This window comes from Physeter macrocephalus, chromosome 15, assembly GCF_002837175.3.
Source record: "Physeter macrocephalus isolate SW-GA chromosome 15, ASM283717v5, whole genome shotgun sequence".
Classification (NCBI taxonomy): domain Eukaryota; kingdom Metazoa; phylum Chordata; class Mammalia; order Artiodactyla; family Physeteridae; genus Physeter; species Physeter macrocephalus.
The window spans coordinates 8,644,755-8,669,323 of record NC_041228.1 but is presented as its reverse complement, the minus strand read 5'-3'; the positions used below and the strand labels follow the sequence as shown (position 1 = coordinate 8,669,323).

The following is a 24,569-nucleotide window of genomic DNA, read 5'->3' as shown; positions in this document are numbered from 1 at the left end:
GAGCGTCCATTTGATGTTTTCTGTGGTCATGAGCTTCAAGTGAAGTGGGTCAGCTCAGTTGCTTTTGTCCTCCAGCAACATTCCGCTGCCTCAGGTGAAGGTGTGGAGAAGGCAGGCAGTCACCATACCTGTGGGCGGCCTAGCACGGTGCCGGCCACGGGAAGCGGACACTTAGCACACACCTGCTGGGTTAAAGGAAGGGAGTGCCGTTGGTGGCATGCCTCGCCGTGACCGCTGTAGTGCCTGCGGGCTGATTGCCAGCCGCTCTCGCCTGCGTTTCTTTGCCTAAAGGCTTCCTCAGCTCTGGTACAGCAGGCAGGAGACATTGCCCTTCTTGGGAGTAAAGACTCATGTGATATCCTCTCGTGTGGCGGGGGGCGGGCAGGCAACTGCCTTGGTAACTCAGCTTTCACTGGCTACCGTTCCTCTGCCGTCTTATCTCTTTGCTCTCCCCTCAGCGTTTCCTGCACTTTCCAAATAAACCACTTGCTCTCAAGTCTTTGTCTAAGGGTCCGCTTCTGGGAGGACCCAAATTTAAGCTGTTACTTAAAAGGTCACATTATTCAAAAGATTCCAACGTGAGGGACTTCTCTGGCAGTCCAGTGGTTAAGACTCCACGCTTGCACTGCGGGGGGCAAGGGTTAGATCCCTGGTTGGGAAACTAAGATCCCACGTGCCATACAAAAAAAAAAAAAAAAGATTCCAATGTGTTGGATTCATCAAAAGGTGCTCATCACGTGATGTCCCCGGAAGGTAGGGAAGGGTATCAACTGCTGGCTTGGCACCACGACCTTTTGATTTCTTAAGGTTTTCAACTCTTTAATGTCAGGATAGTTCCACACCATGAGAAGGTCACGAACACGAGGTCTTCAGAGGCTCTGCTTTCCTGCCTGCCTGAGGAGCAGGCAGGGACCCTGTATCTTCTCACTGCAGGACATGTGATTTATGGGAAGAGAGAACCAAGGGTGTGATGTGAACTGTAGTTCGTGTCCTTATCAGATATTGAAGGGGATTCCGGAGGCACATTGCCTTTTTGCCTGATACACAGTAAAATCTCAATAACTATCAGATGGGTGGGAGGGTGGATGGATGGATGGAGGGGTGTAATTTCCATTTTTTTGTAATTCCTATTATATTTGTCTGTGTCCGAGTGGGCATTGGCATCCCCCAAACTTCCAGCCACTGGGATAAACCCTGTCATTTTTTTTTATATCAATTTAATATTGCCAGACCCAAGACAGGGTTATCAGTGATCCTTCATGGAGGTGGCTGAGGCCGTTCTCTTAATAACATACCAGAAGAGCTGTCATCTCAGTCCTTGGCATACGTCTTTGGTGGGTTATTGGTGACCCATAGGTGATCTCATAAGATTGATTAAACATACTCCCTTCTGTATTTTTTTAATAGAAGATTGTGATTTCAGTGATTGGGGAGTGAAGATATCTTTTCCCCCTCCGTTCCTCTGCCGTCTCACCTTTGCCATCTATTCATGTACCAGTATCTTCAAAACCAAACCAGACAAAGAAACGTTGATGGGAATATTTATTGAGCCCCTACAGTGCACTCCAGGAAACATATAACCACCCCCTGGTATCAACTGCTGGCTTGGCACCACGACCTTTTGATTTCTTAAGGTTTTCAACTCTTTAATGTCAGGATAGTTCCACACCATGAGAAGGTCACGAACACGAGGTCTTCAGAGGCTCTGCTTTCCCGCCTGCCTGAGGAGCAGGCAGGGACCCTGTATCTTCTCACTGCAGGACATGTGATTTATGGGAAGAGAGAACCAAGGGTGTGATGTGAACTGTAGTTCGTGTCCTTATCAGATATTGAAGGGGATTCCGGAGGCACATTGCCTTTTTGCCTGATACACAGTAAAATCTCAATAACTATCAGATGGGTGGGAGGGTGGATGGATGGATGGAGGGGTGTAATTTCCATTTTTTTGTAATTCCTATTATATTTGTCTGTGTCCGAGTGGGCATTGGCATCCCCCAAACTTCCAGCCACTGGGATAAACCCTGTCATTTTTTTTTATATCAATTTAATATTGCCAGACCCAAGACAGGGTTATCAGTGATCCTTCATGGAGGTGGCTGAGGCCGTTCTCTTAATAACATACCAGAAGAGCTGTCATCTCAGTCCTTGGCATACGTCTTTGGTGGGTTATTGGTGACCCATAGGTGATCTCATAAGATTGATTAAACATACTCCCTTCTGTATTTTTTTAATAGCAGATTGTGATTTCAGTGATTGGGGAGTGAAGATATCTTTTCCCCCTCCGTTCCTCTGCCGTCTCACCTTTGCCATCTATCCATGTACCAGTATCTTCAAAACCAAACCAGACAAAGAAACGTTGATGGGAATATTTATTGAGCCCCTACAGTGCACTCCAGGAAACATATAACCACCCCCTCGTTTGCCTTCTCCAAAGACACGTTCGGATGTGGGCTGACAGCCATCACGATGCACCCGTGCAGGGGTCTTCCTGCCTCTCCCCCCTTTGAGCCTCTGCTGCGGACAGAGAGGATGGAGATGGGCCCAGAGAGGTTACAGTAGCAGGAGGGACAGAAAGACAGGGTGTGATGGTCATTTTCTCTGGGAATCTATCTGGGGCCACGTTGTGGCCTGGTCCCCAGGAGACCAAGTGACTTCCCCAGGAATCTTCTGGTTCTTCTCAGGCCCTCCCTGGGGGGCGGGGCCTCCACACTGTTCTCCTCAGAGCTGGAGCCAAGGGACGAAGCTGAAACCCTGCCGTCCTCGCAGGACGGCCGGTGGCCCTGGCACTCCTGTCTGCCAGGTGACTTGAGGCTTTGGTTATAGAAGGCAGAGGCCAGGCATTCAGCCGCTGTCTGGTCACAGACACAAAGCAGCTTCTCACACAGGCTCTGCCCTACACCTTAGGGGGCAAGAACAGAGTAGCAGACCTGAGACACCGCAGGATGCTTGCCCCTTCCGCCCTGTACTCCCCGGCTCCATCTTGAACCTCTTGGTCCTGCGTCTACTGATTGCTCTACTGGAAATATTCTTAACTTTCTCCTCCTGGTTAGCGCATGCTCGTCCATCAGGAATCCACCCGGCATCCCCCCATCCAGAAAGCTTCCTCCAGCCCCTCTGGCTAAAGGCAGTGTCTTTCCTGTGGGTTCCCATCGAATCCCACCCTATGGTTCTTACTGTCACAGCAGAAATCCATATATTTTTGCTATCTGTATTTTTATTTGCTCAGTCTGGTGACCCTACTTTATTTCTTGAAGGTTTCAGTTGCATGTAGTGCGGGCTGGCGTGCAGAACACGCGTGTGATTCAAAGGAAATAACGTATTTGAAGGTGCTCGGACATAGGCAAGCGTTCTGCAAACGTTATCCCTGTCTGTGGTTTTCAAAGGCGTATTTGGTCCGTTTAATGTTTTTTTGTCTGATCCTACCGCAAAGCATTCATCACCCAGAGCAACCAGTCCTTTTCTCATCACGCTGACCCTCCACATCTCCTGCCCTGGCCTTCACATCAGCCCCAGACATACGCGTTCCATCTCCACAGCAGGCAGCAGAAAGAGGAGACGTGGAAGAGCAGAGGGGACCCAGACACGAGCCTGTTCCGCAGAGCAGCTCTGCGCTTGGGCCCCTGTGCCCTCTGTGGGGTGGCCTGGAGCAGGCTCCGAGATGCCCTCATTTCTCACAACCCGACACCTGCAGCTGCTGCAGGACACGGTGCTCAGGGCTCACAGAGGGTCGGAACCAGTTCACGGAAGCCCTGTAGGAGTTCGAATGACACACACAACCTTCCTGGATTCAGTGAGACCAGAGGGATGAAGGCGCCTTTAGCTGAGCAGGTGGGACCTCAAGGCGTGATTGCATCACAGACAACACCGATCATCTGATCCTGTCACTCATGGGTTCTAAACCCGTCCCTGGCTTCTCAGCCCCTAGAGGATAAGCTGTAAATGTCTCAGCCTTGGGTTCGTGACCTGGTACCTGTCTCGCCAGCCTCACCTTGCTTCATCGTGGTCCCGCGCCTCCCACCATCTCTTCCCGAAATACAGAACCGCGTGTCAGTCCCAAACTTCCAGGAGTTCCCCAAAGGCCACAGTCTTTCTCTTCCCTTGTCTTGGAACACCCACACCCAGCGCGGCCACCTGGGAACCTGTTAACCTCTTGGAAAACCTCCTTCACTGCCCTTCTAACTTCTCCCAAGTTCTCCCATCCTGGCTGCCGTATTCCGCGGGCTCAAAACCCCTTTCACCACGGTCCCGGGCACCTGTACCACCTCGTAGGAAAATACTAATGATAATAGAAGAGTCCCTTGCTTGTCTCCCTTCCTTCCGGGCTGTGAGCAGTTTGAGGCAGGGATCATGTCTGTTCACTGTGTTCCTAGGTCCTGATGGAGGTTTTTTGGATAAGCAGATAATTGGGTGAATGAATGAATGAGTAAGTGACATGTAAAGCACAGAGCTCCCTCCTGGGAGGTGAGAGGCACACACGATCGATCTTCCAAGGCCCGGATTCCCGGAGGCCGAGGGAGGAGGTGGCACTGAAGCCTCAGCCTGGGCCTTCCCCAGATAAAAAGTGAGGGTGAGACAAACCCTCTCAGGGCTCTCGAGAAATGCTATAGGGACCATTTCCTTTTAAACTGCAAAGGGTAAGGGAAATGCATCCACTGGTGTACATGAGGAAATGCAGCCAGAGAATGGAGATGAAGCCAGTTGTAAAGCAAGCCCAACAGAGTGAGGCTCCTGAGGGTAGGTAGGGCTGTTTCCAAATATTCCCCCTCCCCCATGCCCCCACCCCAGGCCCTGAACGGCCATGGAGGCGCCTCTGGCTTCCACACCTGGGAGGAGCGGAGATGCAGGCCCACCTCTTCCTTCAGCCGGAAACACTCCCCTTTTTATGGGCTTCCTCAGGGGACCTCACTTGGGAAAAGCGTTCTGCTTCTCAGAAAAGAGACCCACTGGCACAGTGCAGACTCGGTTCTGGGTCTGAGGCTCTATGGTTTCACAGTTCCAGCCCCAGTTCTATCACCGCCTTCTACCTTTGTGGTCTTGGACCTCAGTCGCTGCCTCTGTAAAATGGGAAGTCTCGTGGTGCTACCTCATAGGATTGGTGTGAGGATGAACTCTGTTAATACACGTGAAAAACTCAGAAGAGCACATGGGAAGCACTCAGTAAGCATGGGTAATTTACATTATTCCCCGTCTGCTCTTACTGGCTCTGTGACTTTTGTCAGCTGACTTAGCCTCTTGAACTTGAGTCTCCTCCTCAGTGGAATAGGAGTACTAATGTGTGCCTCAAAGTTAAGAAACGTTTTAAATCACATTAGAGGTGAACAAGTGCTTGGGAAAGCATCTATAAATGAGCTGTGGTCCTGATGCTGACTTGAATGAAAGAACAACCCACTATGCTGGCTCACAGCACTTACACTTGGGGGTACCATCCACGCATACCACTGGTGACCGAGGAAGCCTCTCGAGCAGGCAGCCCAGCCTTCTCACCTGCTCCAGGCAGCAGTGATGGGACAAACAGCACCTAAGAGCAAGGAAAATCGCTGACTGCCCAGAGCCCCCAGCTGTCCCCAGAACTCCCTCCAGGCCTGCTTGTCCCATACTCCCTATATTAATGAGAGAAGCCAGTGCCTCCTTTCCAGTGCCACTGGACTGACTTATATACATCCCAAGGGCTACCATGTATGGTTGTTCAGGTTGTGGACTGCACAAGGATGCCACATCTAAGGCAGTGTCCCATCACACTGGATGTATCTTACTCTTTTTTTTAAAAACTTGGTGTTTTTATTGTGACTCTGTTGACTGAAAAGATGGGTGACTTGCATATTTATTATAATAATTTTCCAAAAGATGGAAATAAAGAGTCTTGAGGAAGGGGTACCACTTCTAGCATACCGTATGGGCTAGAAATAACCCACTCCCTCCAACCTTTTACATAATAGAACACTTAATCTCACATCCATAAGGTACCCCCTTTGTCCATAGCCTTAAAAGAGAACAGAGTAACTATCTCGAACGTAAACGAAGAACTGCATCTAGGAAGGTGTCCAGCAAAGAGCAAGACCTCAGGAAGTAGATGAGAATGGATCATGTTCTTGCTTTTTAGACCCACCCATCTGGCCTGATAAAGCCTCACAGTGTCCCCCCAGCTGATGGACATCCCGAGGGAACTTGTGATGGCTCCAACCAATAGTGGGCTACAATTGCTCCCTAAATCCTCTCTTTTCAACTCTCCCCTGTCCTTTTTTTTTTTTTTTTTTTTTGTGGTATGCGGGCCTCCCTCTGCTGTGGCCTCTCCCGTTGCGGAGCACAGGCTCCGGACGCGCAGGCCCAGCGGCCATGGCTCACGGGCCCAGCCGCTCCGCAGCATGTGGGATCTTCCCAGACCGGGGCGCGAACCCCGTTCCCCTGCATCGGCAGGCGGACGCGCAACCACTGCGCCACCAGGGAAGCCCTCCCCTGTCCTTTAATCACGCTCACTCGGTCCTGGAGACCACAGCCGGAGCCAGGATCGGGCAGACTTGTGGCTTTTTGGTAGTGCTTGGCCACGTATGGGCTTCACCACCCATTCCACGGTGCCAGCAGTCGGAGGAAGAACAATCCACCTCTCACATCACATTAGCCCGTGTGGGATGAGAACTGCAGCCCCCATTCTGCTGTTACGACAGCCGAGCCACTATCTTGTGTGGCATTCGGCTGGGGTGGGTGGCGGTGGATAGTTAATATAATAGTTAAAATCTAAAGTCAGTGAATCAGAAATCATATATGATCCAACTACCCTTGAAAACCATTCAAGTGTCCCAGAATATAAAGTATGCATGGTTTGGAAAAGACACCATTGCAGAAAATAATATCATTTTGACTAACCCTTCCTTGGTCACGGCTATGGCTTTCCAGTTTTTCCATTTCTTCCTAATGGATGTCAAGGAAGCCATATCATAGCTCACTTGCTGCCTGGTCAAATCTCATACTTTTTGTGAAATATGGTCAGTAGTCAGGAAACCTCTTCAACAGCACCCCCATATTCTTTCCATAGAGTTCAGCAGAACACAGTGACTACTGCTACCTAGATTTCTATTTTGCCTTATCTCACTGAGTGCTGTGGACTCAGGAACAATCCTTAAATCATTCTCTGTCTTGGAGAGTAGAGGGCATGTTGTCAAGCCCCATGATGAAAACACAGTGATTCCACAGTGTGGTATACACTTTGCTAGAATAAAAACTTCTTTAGTATCACCTGGTGGGAGGTAAATTTTGTGAAGTCAGCCTGGGCAGCAGAGCCCCTGATTTCCCAGAATGCCCTGCAAAGTTGGATGATGGGGCAGGGTGACTGTGCAGTGGAGACAGGAGAGCTATTGTGGAGGTAGGTGGGTGTGTGAGTCATACAGCCGTGCAGACGCCACGTGACCTGCAGTGGACATGTTCCATGTTCCTGCCAGTACTGTATCCTTTGTAGTGTTAACTACAATAAGACTCGTCTTTTTCACTCTCAGCTATAGTTGTTGATTCTCCCCTGGCAAGCCCAACATCGGAGGCGGACATGCACAGTTTCACTAGAGCTCTTAACTGGCCGTGAACTGGGTGAGTTTTCACATGCAATCAGTCTTTAAACCTGATCAGTTCTGCTCTCAGAATCTTCCTCTAACTCATCTCCAGGTTGAGTTCCCCATCGTTTCCTCTGTGTCCCCACTGCATTTGTTACAGTGGGTGGTATTTTGTTGAATTGTCCATCTCTTTCACTCAGCAAGCTCCTATGGGGCAGAGGCAGTTTGCTTTAATCTGCTTTGTTTAGGTTTAATCCTTTATATGTCTCCAGCACCTAGCACAGTGCCCAACACAGCAAAAGTAAAACAAATGTAGGCTGAATGGCTATATAAATGAAGGAATAAATTAATGAATGCATGAGGTCAGTGAAAATTCTTCCAAGAACAGTAGGTAAAAAATTTGACCATTACACTTAAAAGTTGTTGAGAAGCTCATTTCAGTGTGTCATCCTGCAGAGCAAATCAACTCGGGACCCCAATTCTACATGCTGCTCATTGCAAAATAGGCAGATTTGGGGTCTTCTGAAGTGTCTTTGCAGATTGACCCTCTTAGAGCAGCTGGGCAGTATTCGTGGTGGAGCTCTAGACCAAATCGAAAGATCTGGATCTGCCCGGCTCTGCCCCTTCGTGGCTGAAGGACCTCAGACAAGTCAGCCTCGGAGCCTCAACTGCTCATCAGGAAAATGGGACCATAATGGCAACAAGCCCTCCTGAGTGAAATAACGCCACTCGGCGAGCTCTCTGTGAGCCCGAAGCGATGTCTGACATTGAGGAAGGCTATCATATCTCGCTGCAGCATGAACACCGCCCACCCGCCATCCTCGCCCGGCCGTACCTGTCCAGAGCGTCCCTGGGCTCGCCTTGTCCTTCCTGCCCACAGTAACAGCCGTAAGATTCAAATTCCTCCGGGCACCGGGATGTCAGACAAAAGAGCATCTCTCCAAGCTGTGGCATCACCCAGGTGTTGTCCCCGCTTCCCAGGTGCAGGAAGGTGAACCTGTCACAGGCTGATGAGAAACAAGGACTCTCCGTCTCTCTTTCTGCGCTCCTTCTCCTCTCCCCTCCTCCTCAGCCTGCAACTTGTGCTAAGCTAAGCGAAAGTCCACTGTGCAAACTCCATTGTCCTCAGTTCAGAGGGGGAAGAACCACGAAGCCGGAGGCCTGCGCAGGGCTCCTCCCCAGCCCCCCTCTCGAGAGCCTTGCATGCGTGAGGGCTTGCCCAGGCATGAGCAGAGCCCTCCTGTGTGTCCCACTGGCTGTGGCTGCTTGCGGGTGCGGGGCCTTTGCTAAGGCACGCGAGGGAGGCCAGCCAAGGAGGAGAACCATCCAAACCCAAGTGTTTCATTCTTTCCAGCAAAGCATGCTACGCATGACGCCAAGCCCTTTCCTTCAGGGCCAGTAAGAGCGACAAGGGCCCTCGGTCAGGGGTTCCTTTCCCGGGCTCGGCCTCCAGCAGCTGATGGCTGCAGGCTCATCTGCCCGCTCTGAGAATCGAAGAGCTCAAGCGGCAGGAGGGATGGCGCCTCCTAGTGGCACCAGGTGGGACAGTCACAGTGCGATGCGGTAGCCGAAGGGGCTCGGTTAACGACTTCAGCAGAGGGTCCCAAGGCCGGGAGAGGACGGACATCTCTGCCTGCTCTGCTCACCTTTTCCAGGTGTCTCCTCAGGACCGCTTCTGACAGCTGACGCAGCCAGCCCCAAAGATTTAACGCCGGCAGGGACGATGGTTACACCTTCAGCTGTGGCAGCAATCTCTGCAGACCCTGAAAACACATACCTTTATGGTCCATATTTGAAAAGTGGTTCAAGAAGAGGTTTGCAGATGGACATGTAGTCAGGGCCAAATGCAGACAGAGCATCGGGAGAGTTTCTTCAAACTGGGTCTGCAGGCAGCAGGGCAGAGAGCCTCAGGGATCCATGGACACTACGTGAGAATTTCCAAATTTCCTACGATAACATTAAAACTGACAGGACCCCAAGCTAGACCACCTGGATGACAGCTCGTGGGCGAGAAAAGTCGTAGCCTCTCAGGCCTATATCTGTGCTGTGTTTACCGTCATGAGCCTGCCAAGTGAAGGTCCACGATGATGCTCACGGGTGAAGAGATAAAAAGAACGGTGGAGACATTAAGCCAACTCAACAGTACTCAGTAATGCAAACTCCTCAGAGCACTGCATCAGCTTCTCCTCATACACAGAATTAAGTGCAAGGTCCTCTCCGCCGGCCCCATGCAGGCTCCCTGGCACTGTCTGGACCTCCCTTTGCTCTCAGACCTCAGTCCCACCAGCTCCTTTGGCTGGAGGCAGGGAGGTCTCCAGCCCACAGGCCAGATCTCCAGCCCAGTGTGGTCCAGACCAAGGGAGCCTCGGTAGGCTCCGTGCCCACTCATCTGGTGACCCAGGCTCAGCTCCCAGAGCTCTGGGTAAGACCTGGGCCTCTGACTGGCAGTCCTTCCCCAAATCCACCATATTGGTTTGCTTCATACATCTGGGCTTCTGTCTCAGCTTGCTCAACACTGGTCCTGATGGGTTAGAAGCAGCCCTTTAGTAGTCCTGTCGTAACCTCAGTCTCCTAGGTTTAGTATCCTGCCCAGCTCTCCAACCCCACAAAGGTGAATCAGAGGGAACAGTGGAAAATAATGAGCTACCTTTATTTTCTATTAAAAATGGGTACAGGTTTTTTTGTTTACTTGTTTTTAAATAATAGTAGGCACCGTTGGCCCCTGGCGTGTGCGTATGAATGTAAATTGGTTCAGTTTTTCTCCAGGGCAATTTGGCAACATATTGAGAGCCCTGAAATGATTATACCTTTTATCCAGCAATTCAACTTCTAGGCATTTATCAGAAGTGGATGGGCATAAAGAAAGTGCATATCCATTATTTATATTAACACGTTGGAAATAATCGGTTAAACAATTTATAGGATTCCACACAAGAAACCGTCGGGCAGCCTCTAAAAATCACGTTACAGAAAAACATTTCATGTCAGGGGACTATCATCTCATTGTATGAAGTGATACAACTCAGACTGCAAAACCATGGCGGCCAAGTGATCTCAAATTCACTTTATTTATGTTCACAGATGTGCTCACTGTGGGTGGGGGCAGACTGGAAGAAAGCATCCTCAAATATTAAAAGTAGCTATTTTTATAATGTGGATTTAAATAGACAACTAAGTACAGTTTTCTATATTTTTCTAAATGCACCTCTTTAGCAGGTAGGTTTCAATATCTTCCTACTAATGGATCTATTTTCTGATTGCACTTGTCTCATTTTGGGCTGGGGGATATAAAAGTAAATTGGCTTCAATGATTTCTTTCATTCTGGGGAGCACACTTGATTTCATAAATATATGGGGGACAACAATATATACAGTATATACAAAGCTGAGCATGCTTACCTGGAGAAGGCGTGGCCCTTGCATCTTCTGTGTCTTCCTGGACTTGGCCTGGTTCTGTCCCCAGAGGAAGAGAGAGGGAGTAAGCATTAACTCCAGTCTGTCCCATCTTGGTCTCCAGAGGCAGCTCCCACCCCACTGAGCCCAGGAGGCAACGTGCTCCTTGCTCTGCCCCTGGTCGCCTCCCAGGAGAGCTGGTGAGGGCAGGGTCCCTGCTGAGCTAAAAAAGACCCCAGACTCAGGCTTGCTGATAAACGCAGCCACAACTTGTCATGCTGGAAGCAGGTGAGTCTGTTGAAATACTTTGAGAAAGCAGACTTCTCCAGAATTTGAATGAAAATAAATAAATATCACATTTTTTGAACAGAGGAGAATAAGTCAGCAGAACTGTGTGATTCCAGTTGCTTGTGGTGTGGCTCCGGGAAGGCTGCTGAGCCCTGGTTTCTTTGTGAAATGAATTTGTTGCTGTTTTAACAGTCATGAAGCTTCTAGTATGCTATAGAACGAGTGTGTGTTTTCCCCCCACCCAGATTCATATATTGAAACCTAACCCCCAATAGGATGGCATTTGGAGACGGGACTTTGAGAGGTGATTAGGTCATGAGGGCAGATCCCTTGTGATGGGATTAGTGTCCTTATAAAAGGCACCCCAGAGAGCTCCCTTCTCCCTTCTCCCATGTGAGGACACAAGTGAGAAGGTAGCCAGCCGTCCATCACTAAGAAGCGGACTCTTACCAGAACCTGACGATGCTGGCATCTTGATCTTGGATTTCCAGAACCATGAGAAATAAATGACTGTTGTTTATAAGCCACCCAGTCCGTGGTGCTTTGTTATAGCAGCCAGAATGAACTAAGACTTACTACATGCCATAGACGGCACTAAGTGTTTCGATTACATTAACTCACTAACAACCCCGTGAGTTAGTACTAGGCTCGCCTTCATGCACAAATGAGAAAGGGGACACACTTGCTCAAGGTCACGGAGCCAGGAAATGGTGACATGCAAACCTGGGCCACCTGGCTAAAGTTGACCCACTCAACCACTGTGCTAGGCTACTGTTTCCCTTCTGGCTGTATACCCCAGAGAGCTAGAGGTGGGAACTCCAAAATGCTTTGGAGAGGAAGGAACTGCCTTAACCTCAATGTGCCAGAGACCAAGTTTATGATGACGTTATGTGAAAATCAGGCTTTGAAATTTCCTGATGTGGACACGAACGCTCAGCAAAGAGAGAAAATCTCGGCAGTTCTGAGCTGGGGCAGATGGTTCTCGTCAAAGGCAGAATGTACAGATTCAGAACTAAAGGAATACTAAGCTGTACTGCCCTGGGAAAATGACCCCGCCTCTCAGAGCTCCTCCTTTATCTGTAAAATGGGGATAACGGGCCTCTAGGATGAGGGAGGACTGACTCAGAGAAGGTGCACAGGGGCCCAGGAACCCGCCGACACGTCGGAGGTCCTTAACAATGTCACTGCCTATTGAGCAAGGAATCCGTTTGTTTACTTAGTCAGTCTTAGTATTTAGTAAGCCGTTATTATCAGTTCTTTATACTTATTAATAAAGGAGCCATGGTGGTTAATGACCATAAGCAAAGTAAATATGTTAATTCTTCTGAATACATCTCGGTCTAGATATTTTTAAGTAGGAGGTTGTTCTCGGTGAATCACTGTTGTATAACAGAAAGCCCGAATGAAGTCTGGGGTTAGAAACCAGTCTACAAGTCACTGCTGAATGACAGAGCTTTTAACCTCCCAGAGCCCCAGTTTCTGATATAACCTGCAAAATGGGTATAATAATATTTCCTCCAGGCCATGTCAAAAACTGGTCACCAGAACTGAACACAAATATTTAGATGGCATTTCTCCACTGGGTTTCTTGCTGTCCTCCTATGTGGTCCCCTCTGCTTACTTGTCCTGGAGAGAATGGTCAGTCGGGCAGCTCTGGTCTCAGCCGCCACTGTGAAAGGAAACCACCACATCTCAATTACCAACCCAGCTCAGCACCTTAGCTGGCCAGAGGAGAGAAGGCCCATGGCAATCTGATCAGACTGTGTCTGGATGTTGTTGCTCCAGTACTTCCCAATTCAGTGGACAAGAGGCCAGATAAGGGCCAGTCCTGTGTTTAGGCAGAGACCGGCAAATGACCTCTTTGGGAGGGAGGGCCGTTATTTCCCCTGGTTGGAATGGCTTTGTTGGGGAAGGCAGCTGAAGAGGGAGTTTAGGTCTAGAAGTAAGGATGGAGACAGTGGCGGCCTCAAATCTCAGCCCTACCACCCAGCTCTGGGCTTGGACAACTTCTCTCTCCATCTCAATTTACCATCTCAATATGGAGGTTACAGCAATTATTTCATAGGGTTGTGTGAGCATTAAGTGAGATTATGTATTTTAGGCAAGTCGTCCAGTATCCTGCACGCGATCTGACATTGTGTGCGGTTTTTTATAGTCACACTAGAATTTTTGGAAGAAGATGCTGGCCCAGAATCTTCCCATGCTCTGTCTCATTCTCCGGTCACCACAACGGACCGGGATAATCATCCCTTTCCAGGGATTGGTACACTATGGCCCGGCCCTCAGCCGGTTTTTGCAAATAAAGCTTCATTGGCACCACAGCCACACCCATCCAGTTACAGATTGTCTATGGCTGCTTTTCTGCTGCAGTGGCAGAGTTGGTTAGTTGCGACAGAGATCCTCTGGTCCACAAAGTCTAAAATATTTACTGTCTGGCCCTTAACATAAAAAAATGCTGATACCTGCTTTATGCAAAGGGGAAATTAAAGCTTAAAGAGCTTAAACCACGCTTCCCAAGTCACACAGATGAAAAACAGGAGAGCAGGGAATCCATCCCAAATCTGCCTGCCTCCAAAACATGATTTCATCCCGTAATGGCGAGAACAACTACAAACCGCATATCTTTTCCTTGCAGACTGTCCCACCTGCACCTGCATGATTGATTTTTGAGCCCGCATTCAGGCTGCCCCCTCCTCCGGGGGCATTTGTGGTCACTGCCTAGGTCCTGGATGCGAGGGGGTGAGTGTGTGTGTGCTGGGGAGCGAAGATGTGAGTGTATCCCCTCGCTTCCTCCCGGGAGACTCTGGACTCGTTGAGGAACCTTATTTACTGTGAGTCTCTTCCAGGGCTGTGCCACAAAGGGATGATGGTCCAGGCTGAAGAAAGTGGAAAATGTACGGATTTGGGCTTATTTTGTAATTGTCTGGTGGGGCCGTGAAGCCCATAGCTTATCCTCGGTTTAGAAGGGACATGGCCACTGCCTGTCATGCTGGGAATGGCTGCCGGTTGGAAGCAGGGCGTATGGTGGAGCTTTGGTTTGGTGTTGGTGCCATTTCCTCTTTTCTCTGGACCTGGTCTCCAAGGCACAGGCTGCCCGGAAGCTGTTGGGGATGACCTGCCCTTGGACGTGGAGGATGGCTGGGGGTGAACACATGAGCCTCCGCTTTTAACCTGGCAGAAGCAGCAGCAACAACAGCAGAGGAGAGCAATACACGAACTTGTAGGGCGCTGGGTGTGCAGCGTGATCTCCCTGAGGGTGAAGAGTTGCCAGATTTAGCAAATAAAAATCCAGGATGCCCAGTTCAGTTTGGAGCTCGCCTGAACAAAAGATAACATTTTTCGTAGAAGTCAGTCCCGTGCAAATCCTGGGACACACTTACACTGACAGAGTATGTGTCGTTGGTCTGAAGTCCAAGGTCGGATGGTCGGGGGCGGGGTCTGCGTTTTCTCTGACAGTCCTCCTAAAGTGGGACTAGGAGCGTGGGAGAAGGCTGAGCAAGTAGAGAAGAGATCTGGCAGTCAAAAGGAAGTAGGAGGAGTTCTAGAATGTTCCTGAGGCAGTTCCATTGTAAGCCCAGGCGGGGAGCATCTTAAGGGAGATAATGCCAGCAAGCAGGCAGCTGGCACAATCAAAACACGGCAGAAAGAGACTCACAGACTTTGAAAACAAACTTACCAAAGGGGAAACGTGGAGGGGGGATAAATTAGGAGTTTGGGACTAACAAATACACACTGCTATATATAAAATAGATAACCAACAAGGATCTACTGTAGAGCACAGGGACCTCTACTCAATAGTCTGTAATGGCCTATATGGGAAAAGAATCTGAAAAAGAAGGGATATATGTATATGTATGAATGAATCACTTTGCCGTACACCCGAAACTAACACAACATTGTAAACCGACTATACTCCAATAAAAAATAAAATTTAAAAAAAGAAAAAAACTAAAGCTACTCTACAAAAAAAAAAAAAAAAAAAACAAACCCACAGATATTTGGGTTCCATACCGGTCGCCCTGTGTTCATCTTCTCCTGAGAGGGCCGTCAGGCTGGAGTCCGTGGGCTCCACAGGAACCACTGGAAAAAGAGCCCCCAGGAGCAACGAGTGAGGGGTGCAAGTGCCAGGGGCCCCCAGGGACAGGCTGGATGGCTGGATGAGGCAGGAGGATAAGGGGGCTGTAAAAGATGTTCCCAGAAGGGCTGCCTGTCCTGCCTCGGGATACCTCTGCCTCTCGCACACGGCCCAGGACACAGGGATGCCCAGCAAGGCCCCTCCCTCGGGAGGGACTCCAGCCAGGACTGGGTTCGGGTGGGGAAGGTGACACCATTGGACACAGGCTGTGGCGACGAAAGGGCTGCAAACTCCAGAAGTTTGTGCCTATGGAGTGTGGTCCCAATTTGAGAAGACCTCTGTTCAAAGGAAGGGCAGACGGCAGAGAGAAAAGGGCGCTGACTCAGAAAGTCCACAGAGGTACAACCCGCGCGCACACACGCAGCCATACACACACGTCAGCCTATACACGCCCATACGCAAACCCACGCGTTCACACACCCATACACACTCATAGGCACGGGCACACCTGCATCCACGCGCACACAGCCATATCGGCTTGCTCTTTACCAAACACTGCAGTGCTAATCCCGAGAAAGAGAGCCCGGCCCCGGGAAAGGAGGGATGGTTGGCCGAGGTGCACCTCGAACTTCCCACCCCCGGGTACCCACAGTATTGGGACTGAAAGATCGTGGGAACTTTGGCAGACAAGGAAAGATGGGCATAAACTTAACTCTCACTTTTTTCATTAGATGCATGTTTTAGAGTCAGGATCATCCCTTGCTTAGTCCCGTAGACAGTTACAAGGAGGCTACCCTGGCCTGAAAAGTGACACACGAGAAAACAGCTTCCCCTTCAAGGGACCTCACCTGGATCCAGGCAGCCCCTTGTGCTGCAGGCTCTGGTGGGCAGAGGAGGGGGACAGCCAGTCTGTTCCCGGGAGGCCTCAGTGGCCAGGGGCGCCCCCAGCCAGAGGGGCCTTGCCCCATCTGAGCACTGGACCCTGTCCTGCTTACAGCTACGGGCCGAGAGAAGGAACCTGGGGTCTCCGTCCTAACTGGATTAAACTCACACCTGTCTACGTAGAAAGGGCCATCTGACTTTGGGTGTGAACTGAGTTTATCAGAAGTAATGGCGTCTCCGGCTGGGGGGTGTGGGCACGTCTTCAGAGCCGTGGGTCACTCCAGCTTTGGTGAGGCAGACCGGGGGGAGGAGGTGTAGCCACCCACTCCCGTCAGCAGCCGGAGCCCTGTGGTCCAAACGAGAGCAGCTTCCCGAGAAGACCTTACCTCTGGGCAGAAGCGTCAGCGGCTCTTTCCTGCTGGTTGTCTCTGAAGAGAAAGCACATTAGAGAAGTGGTTCTGGAGGATGTTAGAAGGACTTGGCATCTGAAGAAACGCAGCGACGATTGGTCCCATACCAGCTCCCGCCGCAGATTGCCGTCCCCACCACTGATGCAGGGCCCGGATCTTCCTACCTGGAGGCTGAGCCAGACAGAAGGACGTGTCCAGAAGGTTCAGGGAAGAGTTGATACTGGACTGGGCCAAGCACTCTATGGCAGCCTTGTCACAGGTACACAGCAGGCGCTCACAAGCGTCCCCGGACTCTGTACACAGAGCAAGGGCAGAGCAGACCGGAAGAGCTCACTGGGAATCCCAAGAGGTGAAGCAAACTCTAAAACTGACTCCCGCTCTGCCCCCAAAGCCCTGATTCTCGTGCGGGTTTCTTCTTCTCATCCATGCCAGCTCCATGCCTTCAGCCGTGTGGGCCCAGCCCGGGAGCCATAGGCACTCCTTTTCCCCCGCACTTACACCCGATCCGCCAGGCCATCCTACCGGCTACTTTCAACCTATTTGAGTCTGACACGCGTCCCCATCTCCACTCCACCCCCGATCATCCCCTGCCTGGGGGATGTGAGTGACCTCACTGGTCCCCCCCGCCTCCTCCCCGGCTGCCCAGCCTCTTCTCACTGAGGGGCCAGAACGGTCCTTTTCAAACCCAGGTCAAACTATACCTTTGTGTGTGTGTTCAGAACTTTGAGCAACTTCCGCACTCAAAGGAAAAGCCACCGCCCCCTGTTCCTTCTCAGACCTCAGCTTCTTGCACTCCTCCCCCATCTCCCCACTTCTGACCCACTGTCCCCCTTGTTTCTGAAACACACCAGGCACCTGGAGCCTGGGGTCCGCCACATGCTGCTTCCTCCCTTCTCCTGAGTAGCCACCGGCTGGCGTCCCTTCTCTTCTCAGTCTTTGCTCAACTGTCACCTTCCCAAGGAGGCTTCTCTTGACTTTCTTATTTAAATAGGAACCCGCAGCCCAGCCCTCCCTACGCCTTTCCTCTGATTTATTTTCTTCCGCAGATCTTAGCATTATCTAACATACCGTATGATTTGTTTCTGACATTTTCGGTGTCTGACAACCAAGAGGAAATTCCAGAAGGTCAGGGCACCCCCAACACGTAGGCGATTGTCTCACGCCTGGTGTAGATGCTCAGCGCGCGCGAGTTGAGCGAGTGAATGAAAGAGTCACGTTTCTTCGTGTTCACTGTGTTCCTCACCTTGTAACTTACACCCTCCCTGATGCTCTGAACTCCAGCCAGTCCATGTGAACTGGACTGTGGGACCGGTCAAACCTGGGTTCAAACTCTGCCTTAGCCACTTCGCAGCTATGTGACTTTGGGCAAGTTATTTAATTTCTCTGAGCTTTCCTCGCCTTGTCTGAAAACGGGGGATAATGACCCCCATCTAATAGGGTTGTAAGGACAGTAAGAGTTGCTGTGTACAACACCCGTGGCATGTAACAGGCACTCAGAGAGGGTGCCCTAATATACGACCCCAGCTTGCCATGGTCCTCTTCCCTCAGTGCCTTTGCCTGTTCTACTTCTTCTGCCGGGATTGTCCAGAGACATGAAATAAAATCCCTGGAGTCACACAGCGAGTCACGTGGAGGGCTGAGATTTGAACCGCGTGTGTGCCTGATTCCCACAGCCACGCCAGCCTTGTTCATCCCTCGTGCGCTCCACTTCCGTCACTGAGTTCTCAACAGATGCCAGTCACCGTATTAACTGTTTTACACTTAACGTTGCTTACATTTTTTAAAGGTAACATTGTTTTACATTTAAGCATTACTTAATTTTTATAACAAATCTCTGAAGCAGGTTTTCTCCTCCCCATTTTGAGGTTCCCAGTTGTTAAGCAGAAGGTCAGGGTACTCCCCCTAAATCACACAATGCATAAGTAGTAAGCTATTTGCTCGTCTCAAGCGCCCAGGCTTGGTACAAGCATAAAATTGTAGATCAAATAATCTGCTGAGCAGCTGTCGTTTCAATTCAAAAAGCATTTGTCGTGCCTCTACTCCATGCAAGGTACAGATGCCATAGATCTGGCCCTTGTAGGGCTCTAAGTATACACAGTGACGTCGCCAAAGCTGATGATGATGAGGGTTGACCCTGGCAGCCCGGGCCTGCGATCTCTGGACTGTCGTTTCTCGGCCCAGCCTCCTGGGACACCTGGAGATGCTCACCACAGGTGATACTCTTGGTGACACAGTTGACATCTGTGCCAAGCTTGGCGGGGTCTTGCAGACAGTCGATCTCAGCAGCCTCCTCATAACACCTGCGATGCTGGAAGCAACAGCTGTGGCAGGATGGGGAAGGGTCAGGGTGAGAGTGTGGGTTAGGGTCAGAAGAGGGGCAGGCAGCACATGATCATTCTGTGTCTCTGGTTGGTTTCTGGCAGTGGCCGGTTCCAAATACTTAGTGTATACACACCCACCCACCCACACCCACCCACCCCACACACACACACGATATTTGAATTTGAATTCTATTACCTACGCAGCAGGTGCTGTTATTCTTATGAGCATTTACATATGTGAAAAGTGAGACACATAAAGCTCTGTAACTTGCCAAGGTCAAGGTTGATAGCAGAGAGAGGCTGACACTAAACAAGGGAGTCAGGTGGCTCTTGCAGTGCATGCAGCAAGCAGTGAAAACCAATGTAAAGGAGAAGACATACAGGCAGCTGTATGGGCAAGCTACTAAGCTTCTCACATTGCCCAACTCATAAGGATCTGGGGGAGTCAAGAGAATGTCTGTAAAGACCCTGTCATGTGGTTGACACTCAATAAACTATGGCAATTGTTTTTGGAATCTGGCGTGCAAGTTCGAGGTGGAAATAATCTATCCTCCAGGAGTCTGGAACTTCCCACCTCCATCAGCGGCAATGTGTAAAGTAACTGAAATTGGGTAGGCCCACCCTCTGCCAGTTCTGGCCCTCAGTGCTTTGATCATTCAGACAGGGATGAATTACTGCTTCATTTCTTTGACATCTAGGTTGGTGGGTGTTTTAATAACTAAAGGAAGTGGTAAGGGAGGACCTGAAAGGAAAACACATTCCCAGAAATGGTTCTGGCACCGGGCCCCGAACAGAGTCAGCCCCCCCCCTTTCTGAATGTCAACGGGCTGGCTTATGGCCCCAGAAAAAACAAACTGCCCTTTTGGTGCAGAAACAACTTACACCAATGGGAATCCTTCCCTATCTCCCGGGAGTCTGTGTAGATGAAAGCACACAATTTATCACACTGGATTTGGGCACGAATATAATACCAGTGAGGCGTAGACATGGTCCTGGAGTAGGGGTGAGATGTGGGTTCAATTTCCTGGTTCCACACTCCTGTGCTGCTGCAGTTACTATAGCTCCAATTACCGCTATTACGACTACTACGACTCCTACTGCTACTACTACTACTCCCACCACCACCATTGCAGTTTTATTAGTACTGATGCTATTACTACTATTATTATTATTACTATTACTACAGCTACTGTGACCACTGTTCTACTACTACTGTTGCTACTACTACTACCACCACCACCATTACAGTTTTATTAGCACTGATGCTATTACTACTATTATTACAATTATTACTATAGCTACTGTGACAACTGTTCTACTACTATTATTACTACTACTACTCCCACCACCACCATTACAGTTTTATTAGTACTAATGCTATTACTACTATTATTATTATTACAATTACTATTACTACAGCTACTGTGACAACTTTCTACTACTGCTGTTACTACTAACAGCAGCAGCACCACCACCGGTTTACTAGTACTGCTACTGCTGCTGTCACTACGATTATTACCACTTTTACTATTAATACTACTACAGCTACCTAGACAATTGTTACTACTAATGTTGTTACTACTATTACAGCCTATGACTCCCACAATACTATTACTACTATCACTACTACTACTACAGCCCTACTAATATTGTTATCAATCGCAAATACTCTTGAAGACTTAATAAGCCAGGCAGAATCCCAATCACTTTAACTTGTATTTGGTCATGTAATACTAAACAATAACTCTATGAGGTAGGTGTTATTACCGCCATTTAATAGATGAATAAATGGAACACAAAGAAGTAAAAGAACATGCCTAAGATCACAGAGTCCCTTAGGAACAGAGAATTGGAGTTACTGGGTTATAGGTGATATGCATAAAACTCTTAACAGATACCACCAACTTGTCCTAATTGACCCTCCTGCTACCAGTAGCTATTTGCCATATCCTTGCTAACCCCGGATGCTTCTAAGATTTTAAATTTTATTGCACACACCCACAGACACCTGCACACACAAACAAAGCCAAGGGAGTTTTCCGCATCTGTGCTCTGCCCAAGCCTCAGCCGGGCCTCCACGAGCTCACGTTTTGGTCGGGCTCACCTGTCAGACTCGTCCACAGGCAGCCCTTCCATCTCAAACCTGCAGGCACAGCCGTAGTCTTCGAAGTCCCGGGGGCAGAGACCAGCCACACACTTCATACCATTCACGAACTGGAGCAGCGCGGGGAAGTTGGTGAAGACATCCTGCAGCCAGGTGAAGTGGGAGCCCAGGCAGCCTGGGGGAGGGGAGGAGGGCGCACCAGGAGCCAGAGTTGAGGAGGGAGCCCCCTTCTCGGGTGGATGGTGCCTTATCACCTACTAAGCACCTACTGTGTACTTAGGACAATTCTAGACAATTGAAGGGAAGCAGCTTTACTAGCTGTGGTCCCTGTTGGTTGCCCACCTGACAGCCATTCATCCCTCTTCCTTACCAACAAAACTGAAAAGCACTCAAGGAAGGTAACCTCCTCCCCAAGTCCCTGGGAATGTTTAATAGTCATTCTCAGCTCATCATGGTAATCCCATGCTTCCATGACAAGGGCTAGTTTAGGGCTGAGCATGAAACCCAGATATGACCCCAAAACTCTAAGGGTGAGTCTGTTAGAAGCTTTGGGGAAATCTTTCTTTCTTAATGAAGCATAAAGGCATGTAAGAGGGCCATTCTGAGCTACACCTTTCTCCTTCCTTGAATATGGGGAGGATATGCTGGCTGGAATTGCAGCAACCACCTTGCAGCCATGAGGCCCCAAGCCTAAAGCTGAAAAACTATTATGTCCAGGGTAGCAGTGGGGTAATACAGAACAAACCTGCTGGGTCTCTGATACCTGTGTTGAGCTACTGCACCAATGCTGGTGCCTTCAGATGCCTTATGTGAGATCATTAAATGTCTTTATTATTTAAGTCACGATTGGTTTGCTGAATGGATCCCTAATGATACTGTCCTGGCAATAAAGAAGTATAAATCAGTGCAGGAAGAGAAGGGGTACAGACGCTAATAATTTGTGGGTACCTGCTATGTGCCAGAAACTGTGTTAAGTGCTTTATTTTATTTTTTATTTTATTTTTAACATCTTTATTGAAGTATAAATGCTTTACAATGGTGTGTTAGTGCTTTAAATAGCACAATAGTTAAAACTGATCGAGTGAGTAATGCTTTATAAAGCTTTCATTTGGTCTGTGATCCCATAAACTTCTTGGTTTTTTTTGTTTGTTTGTTTGTTTGTTTGCTTTGCTTTGCTTTTTTCTGGCAGCACCGTGGGGCATGCCAGATCTTAGTTCCCTGACCAGGGATTGAACTCGCGCCCTTGGCAGTGAAAGCTCGGAGGCGTAACCACTGGACCACCAGGGAATTCCCCGCCATAAACTTCTTGTTAATCCTGTAAGGCAGATGCTATTCTGTCACCTCCCTTTCACGGGTAAAGAGATAGAAGGTCAGAGACATGCCTGAGGTATCCACCAGCAACAATGACTTATCCTAAACAAAAATGCTCTTGCAAACAAAATTGGCAAGAAAACAGTATCCACCTTTCTGACTCTACAACTCATGGTCGCCCTCTCTGTTCTCTGCCTTTCTGATTGGATGATCGTCAGGTGCTTAATGGGGTGACCCCATAGCACCGATTTAAACGCACAGGGTCCTCGTAGGGAGCTTGGGGAGATCCAAAGTTGTTTGTGAGGACCACGTCCACCTCGACTGTTCACTGCTCTTCTACTTTCTCCCTACCTCATTCAAACTTGCCTTCCCACCTTTTGTTTCCACACAGCCTTATCATAAACATGAATAAGTGGTTCTGCGCTGATGGAAAAAGCCACCCTAAGGTTTATGTGTATGTGTATGTGTTTATAGAAACATGAATTTTCATTCAAGAGCTTCCAGGGCACCTGCGCTTAGTCAAACATACATTTTAAGGGCAGTTTTACGCGCAGCATTGTCTAATCCCAGGGCAGTTCAGAGTCACCTTGCTCAAGTCCATCCTACTACAATCTTATTTTGGGTACTTTTAGTCATCAGCGATGGGAATCATCGTAATGTCGTGCGATTAACAGTCAAATAATAGATATATAACTGATCAATGGAATGCTTCTTAAACTTTATGCATATTCAGTAGTTGAGAAGGAAAAATAAAACCACTTTTGTGGAAGGGGACCAAGCTCTGGACTCAGAGGAGACCTTGTCCCTTCTGGCTGTGTGGCTTTGGGCAAGTCCCGAACTCCTTTGGCTCAGTTTTCTTGCCTGTAAAGTAGGGATGCCATTCCCCTCCTGGCCAGGTTGAGGTCAGGATGAATGAAGGAAGGACAACGAGGCCACCTGGCAACTCAGTGACTCGCCGTGCGCTAAAGGGCACCACTACTCTCGTCAGGACCCTGGGGCACATTGTTCGGAGCTTGCTGACGAGGCTGTGGGAGCTCAGAGGGCAGAGCCCAAGGCCCTGGTAATTTCCTTAGATTTCCCCCACACCCCCCACACCCTGACACCTGGGGGATAAAAGCAAGTTCAGATTTAACTTACCAAAAATTTCGGCCACTCCTCCCACATTTTTAAACACCCCATTGAGGAAAGTCATATCTAAGTGGAAGGAAGAGAAAATAAATTAGAGAGGCTTGAGGTCTCCCCCTTTCCCTTCCCTGTCCACCCCCTGTGGGAAGAGTGAGTAAAACCCCTCCTCTAAGGATAGATTTGACCTTGGGCTAACTTTCTAGTAACACAGGTTACCATGGAAACCCGATAAGATAAAAGCCGTGAACTGTGTTGCTAGACAACAGTGCTCAGTGGTAAAAAAAATAAAAAAGGGCCCGTGGACGGTGAGGTGTATCTGGACTGGCAGGAACTGTGGATGAACTACACACACCTGGTGGGAAGTCATCATGTTGGGTCTCCATCTTTGTGATGACTCATTCAGTTGGGCATGTCCATTCTGGCATCCTAGAAATTATACCTATGCGGTGGTTACTAGGGATACTGACTCCTACGGAGAGTGAAGCTTCTAGGCCAGGGCGGGTCCTGGGGCTGCTCCCCGTGAGCCCCGTTCCCTTGTACCTGAGTTGTTACCTAGGGGCTCCTGGACTACTGTGTAGGTTGCTGCCTGGGCTCCTCTTGAGAAAGAAGAATGGCTGGCATGGCCTGCTGGCACTCAGTGCTTCCTGGCCGGGATCCTTCTAAAAGCCAAGTGGGGCCTGTGAGTCTAAATATCTCCCTGAAGAAGACCTCCTAGTGGGCACTGCACTTCCCGTGGGGGTGATGTCATTTGGAGGGGGGCCACTAACGTTTGTGTCTGGATGATCTCTTAGCTTGCGCGGGCTCATGTGCAAACAGTTTGGCTGACGGCTCACCTCTGAAAGGTCAGAAACGGACCCTTAACTCACGGTTAACCTCACCGGCTAGTTCACGATGTGTTCTATTCCTCAGCGATGCCTGTGTAAGAACCCACCTGAGAAATATTTACAATCCATCACCAGCAAAACCTTCCGTTCCCCAAGGAACGATTACAGATCCCTCCCTTCTAATCACCAGAGGACTGCAATACATCATATTTTTCTTTTCGTCCGGCCTTTTTTTTTTTGCGGTCCGCGGGCCTCTCACTGTCGCGGCCTCTCCCGTTGCGGAGCACAGGCTCCGGAC

General features: G+C 49.4%; 1 protein-coding gene across 1 annotated transcript in view; it reads right to left on the bottom strand.

Moving 5' to 3' along the window:
* Positions 1–1,880: 1,880 nt before the first annotated feature.
* OC90 (otoconin 90) overlaps positions 1,881–24,569 on the bottom strand; it is a 28,958-nt gene continuing 6,269 nt past the window's right edge. Inside the window, exons 3-15 of the mRNA XM_055091325.1 lie at positions 23,460–23,516; positions 21,012–21,186; positions 18,795–18,967; positions 16,579–16,879; positions 16,143–16,291; positions 15,231–15,521; positions 14,391–14,537; positions 10,938–10,991; positions 10,346–10,490; positions 9,185–9,315; positions 8,374–8,545; positions 5,412–5,518; positions 1,881–2,899 (exon numbers count right to left, since the gene is read on the bottom strand). Coding sequence (XP_054947300.1) covers positions 2,607–2,899; positions 5,412–5,518; positions 8,374–8,545; positions 9,185–9,315; positions 10,346–10,490; positions 10,938–10,991; positions 14,391–14,537; positions 15,231–15,521; positions 16,143–16,291; positions 16,579–16,879; positions 18,795–18,967; positions 21,012–21,186; positions 23,460–23,516 — 2,195 coding nt within the window. The 3' untranslated portion in view covers positions 1,881–2,606. The remainder of the gene's footprint in view (positions 2,900–5,411; positions 5,519–8,373; positions 8,546–9,184; positions 9,316–10,345; positions 10,491–10,937; positions 10,992–14,390; positions 14,538–15,230; positions 15,522–16,142; positions 16,292–16,578; positions 16,880–18,794; positions 18,968–21,011; positions 21,187–23,459; positions 23,517–24,569) is intronic.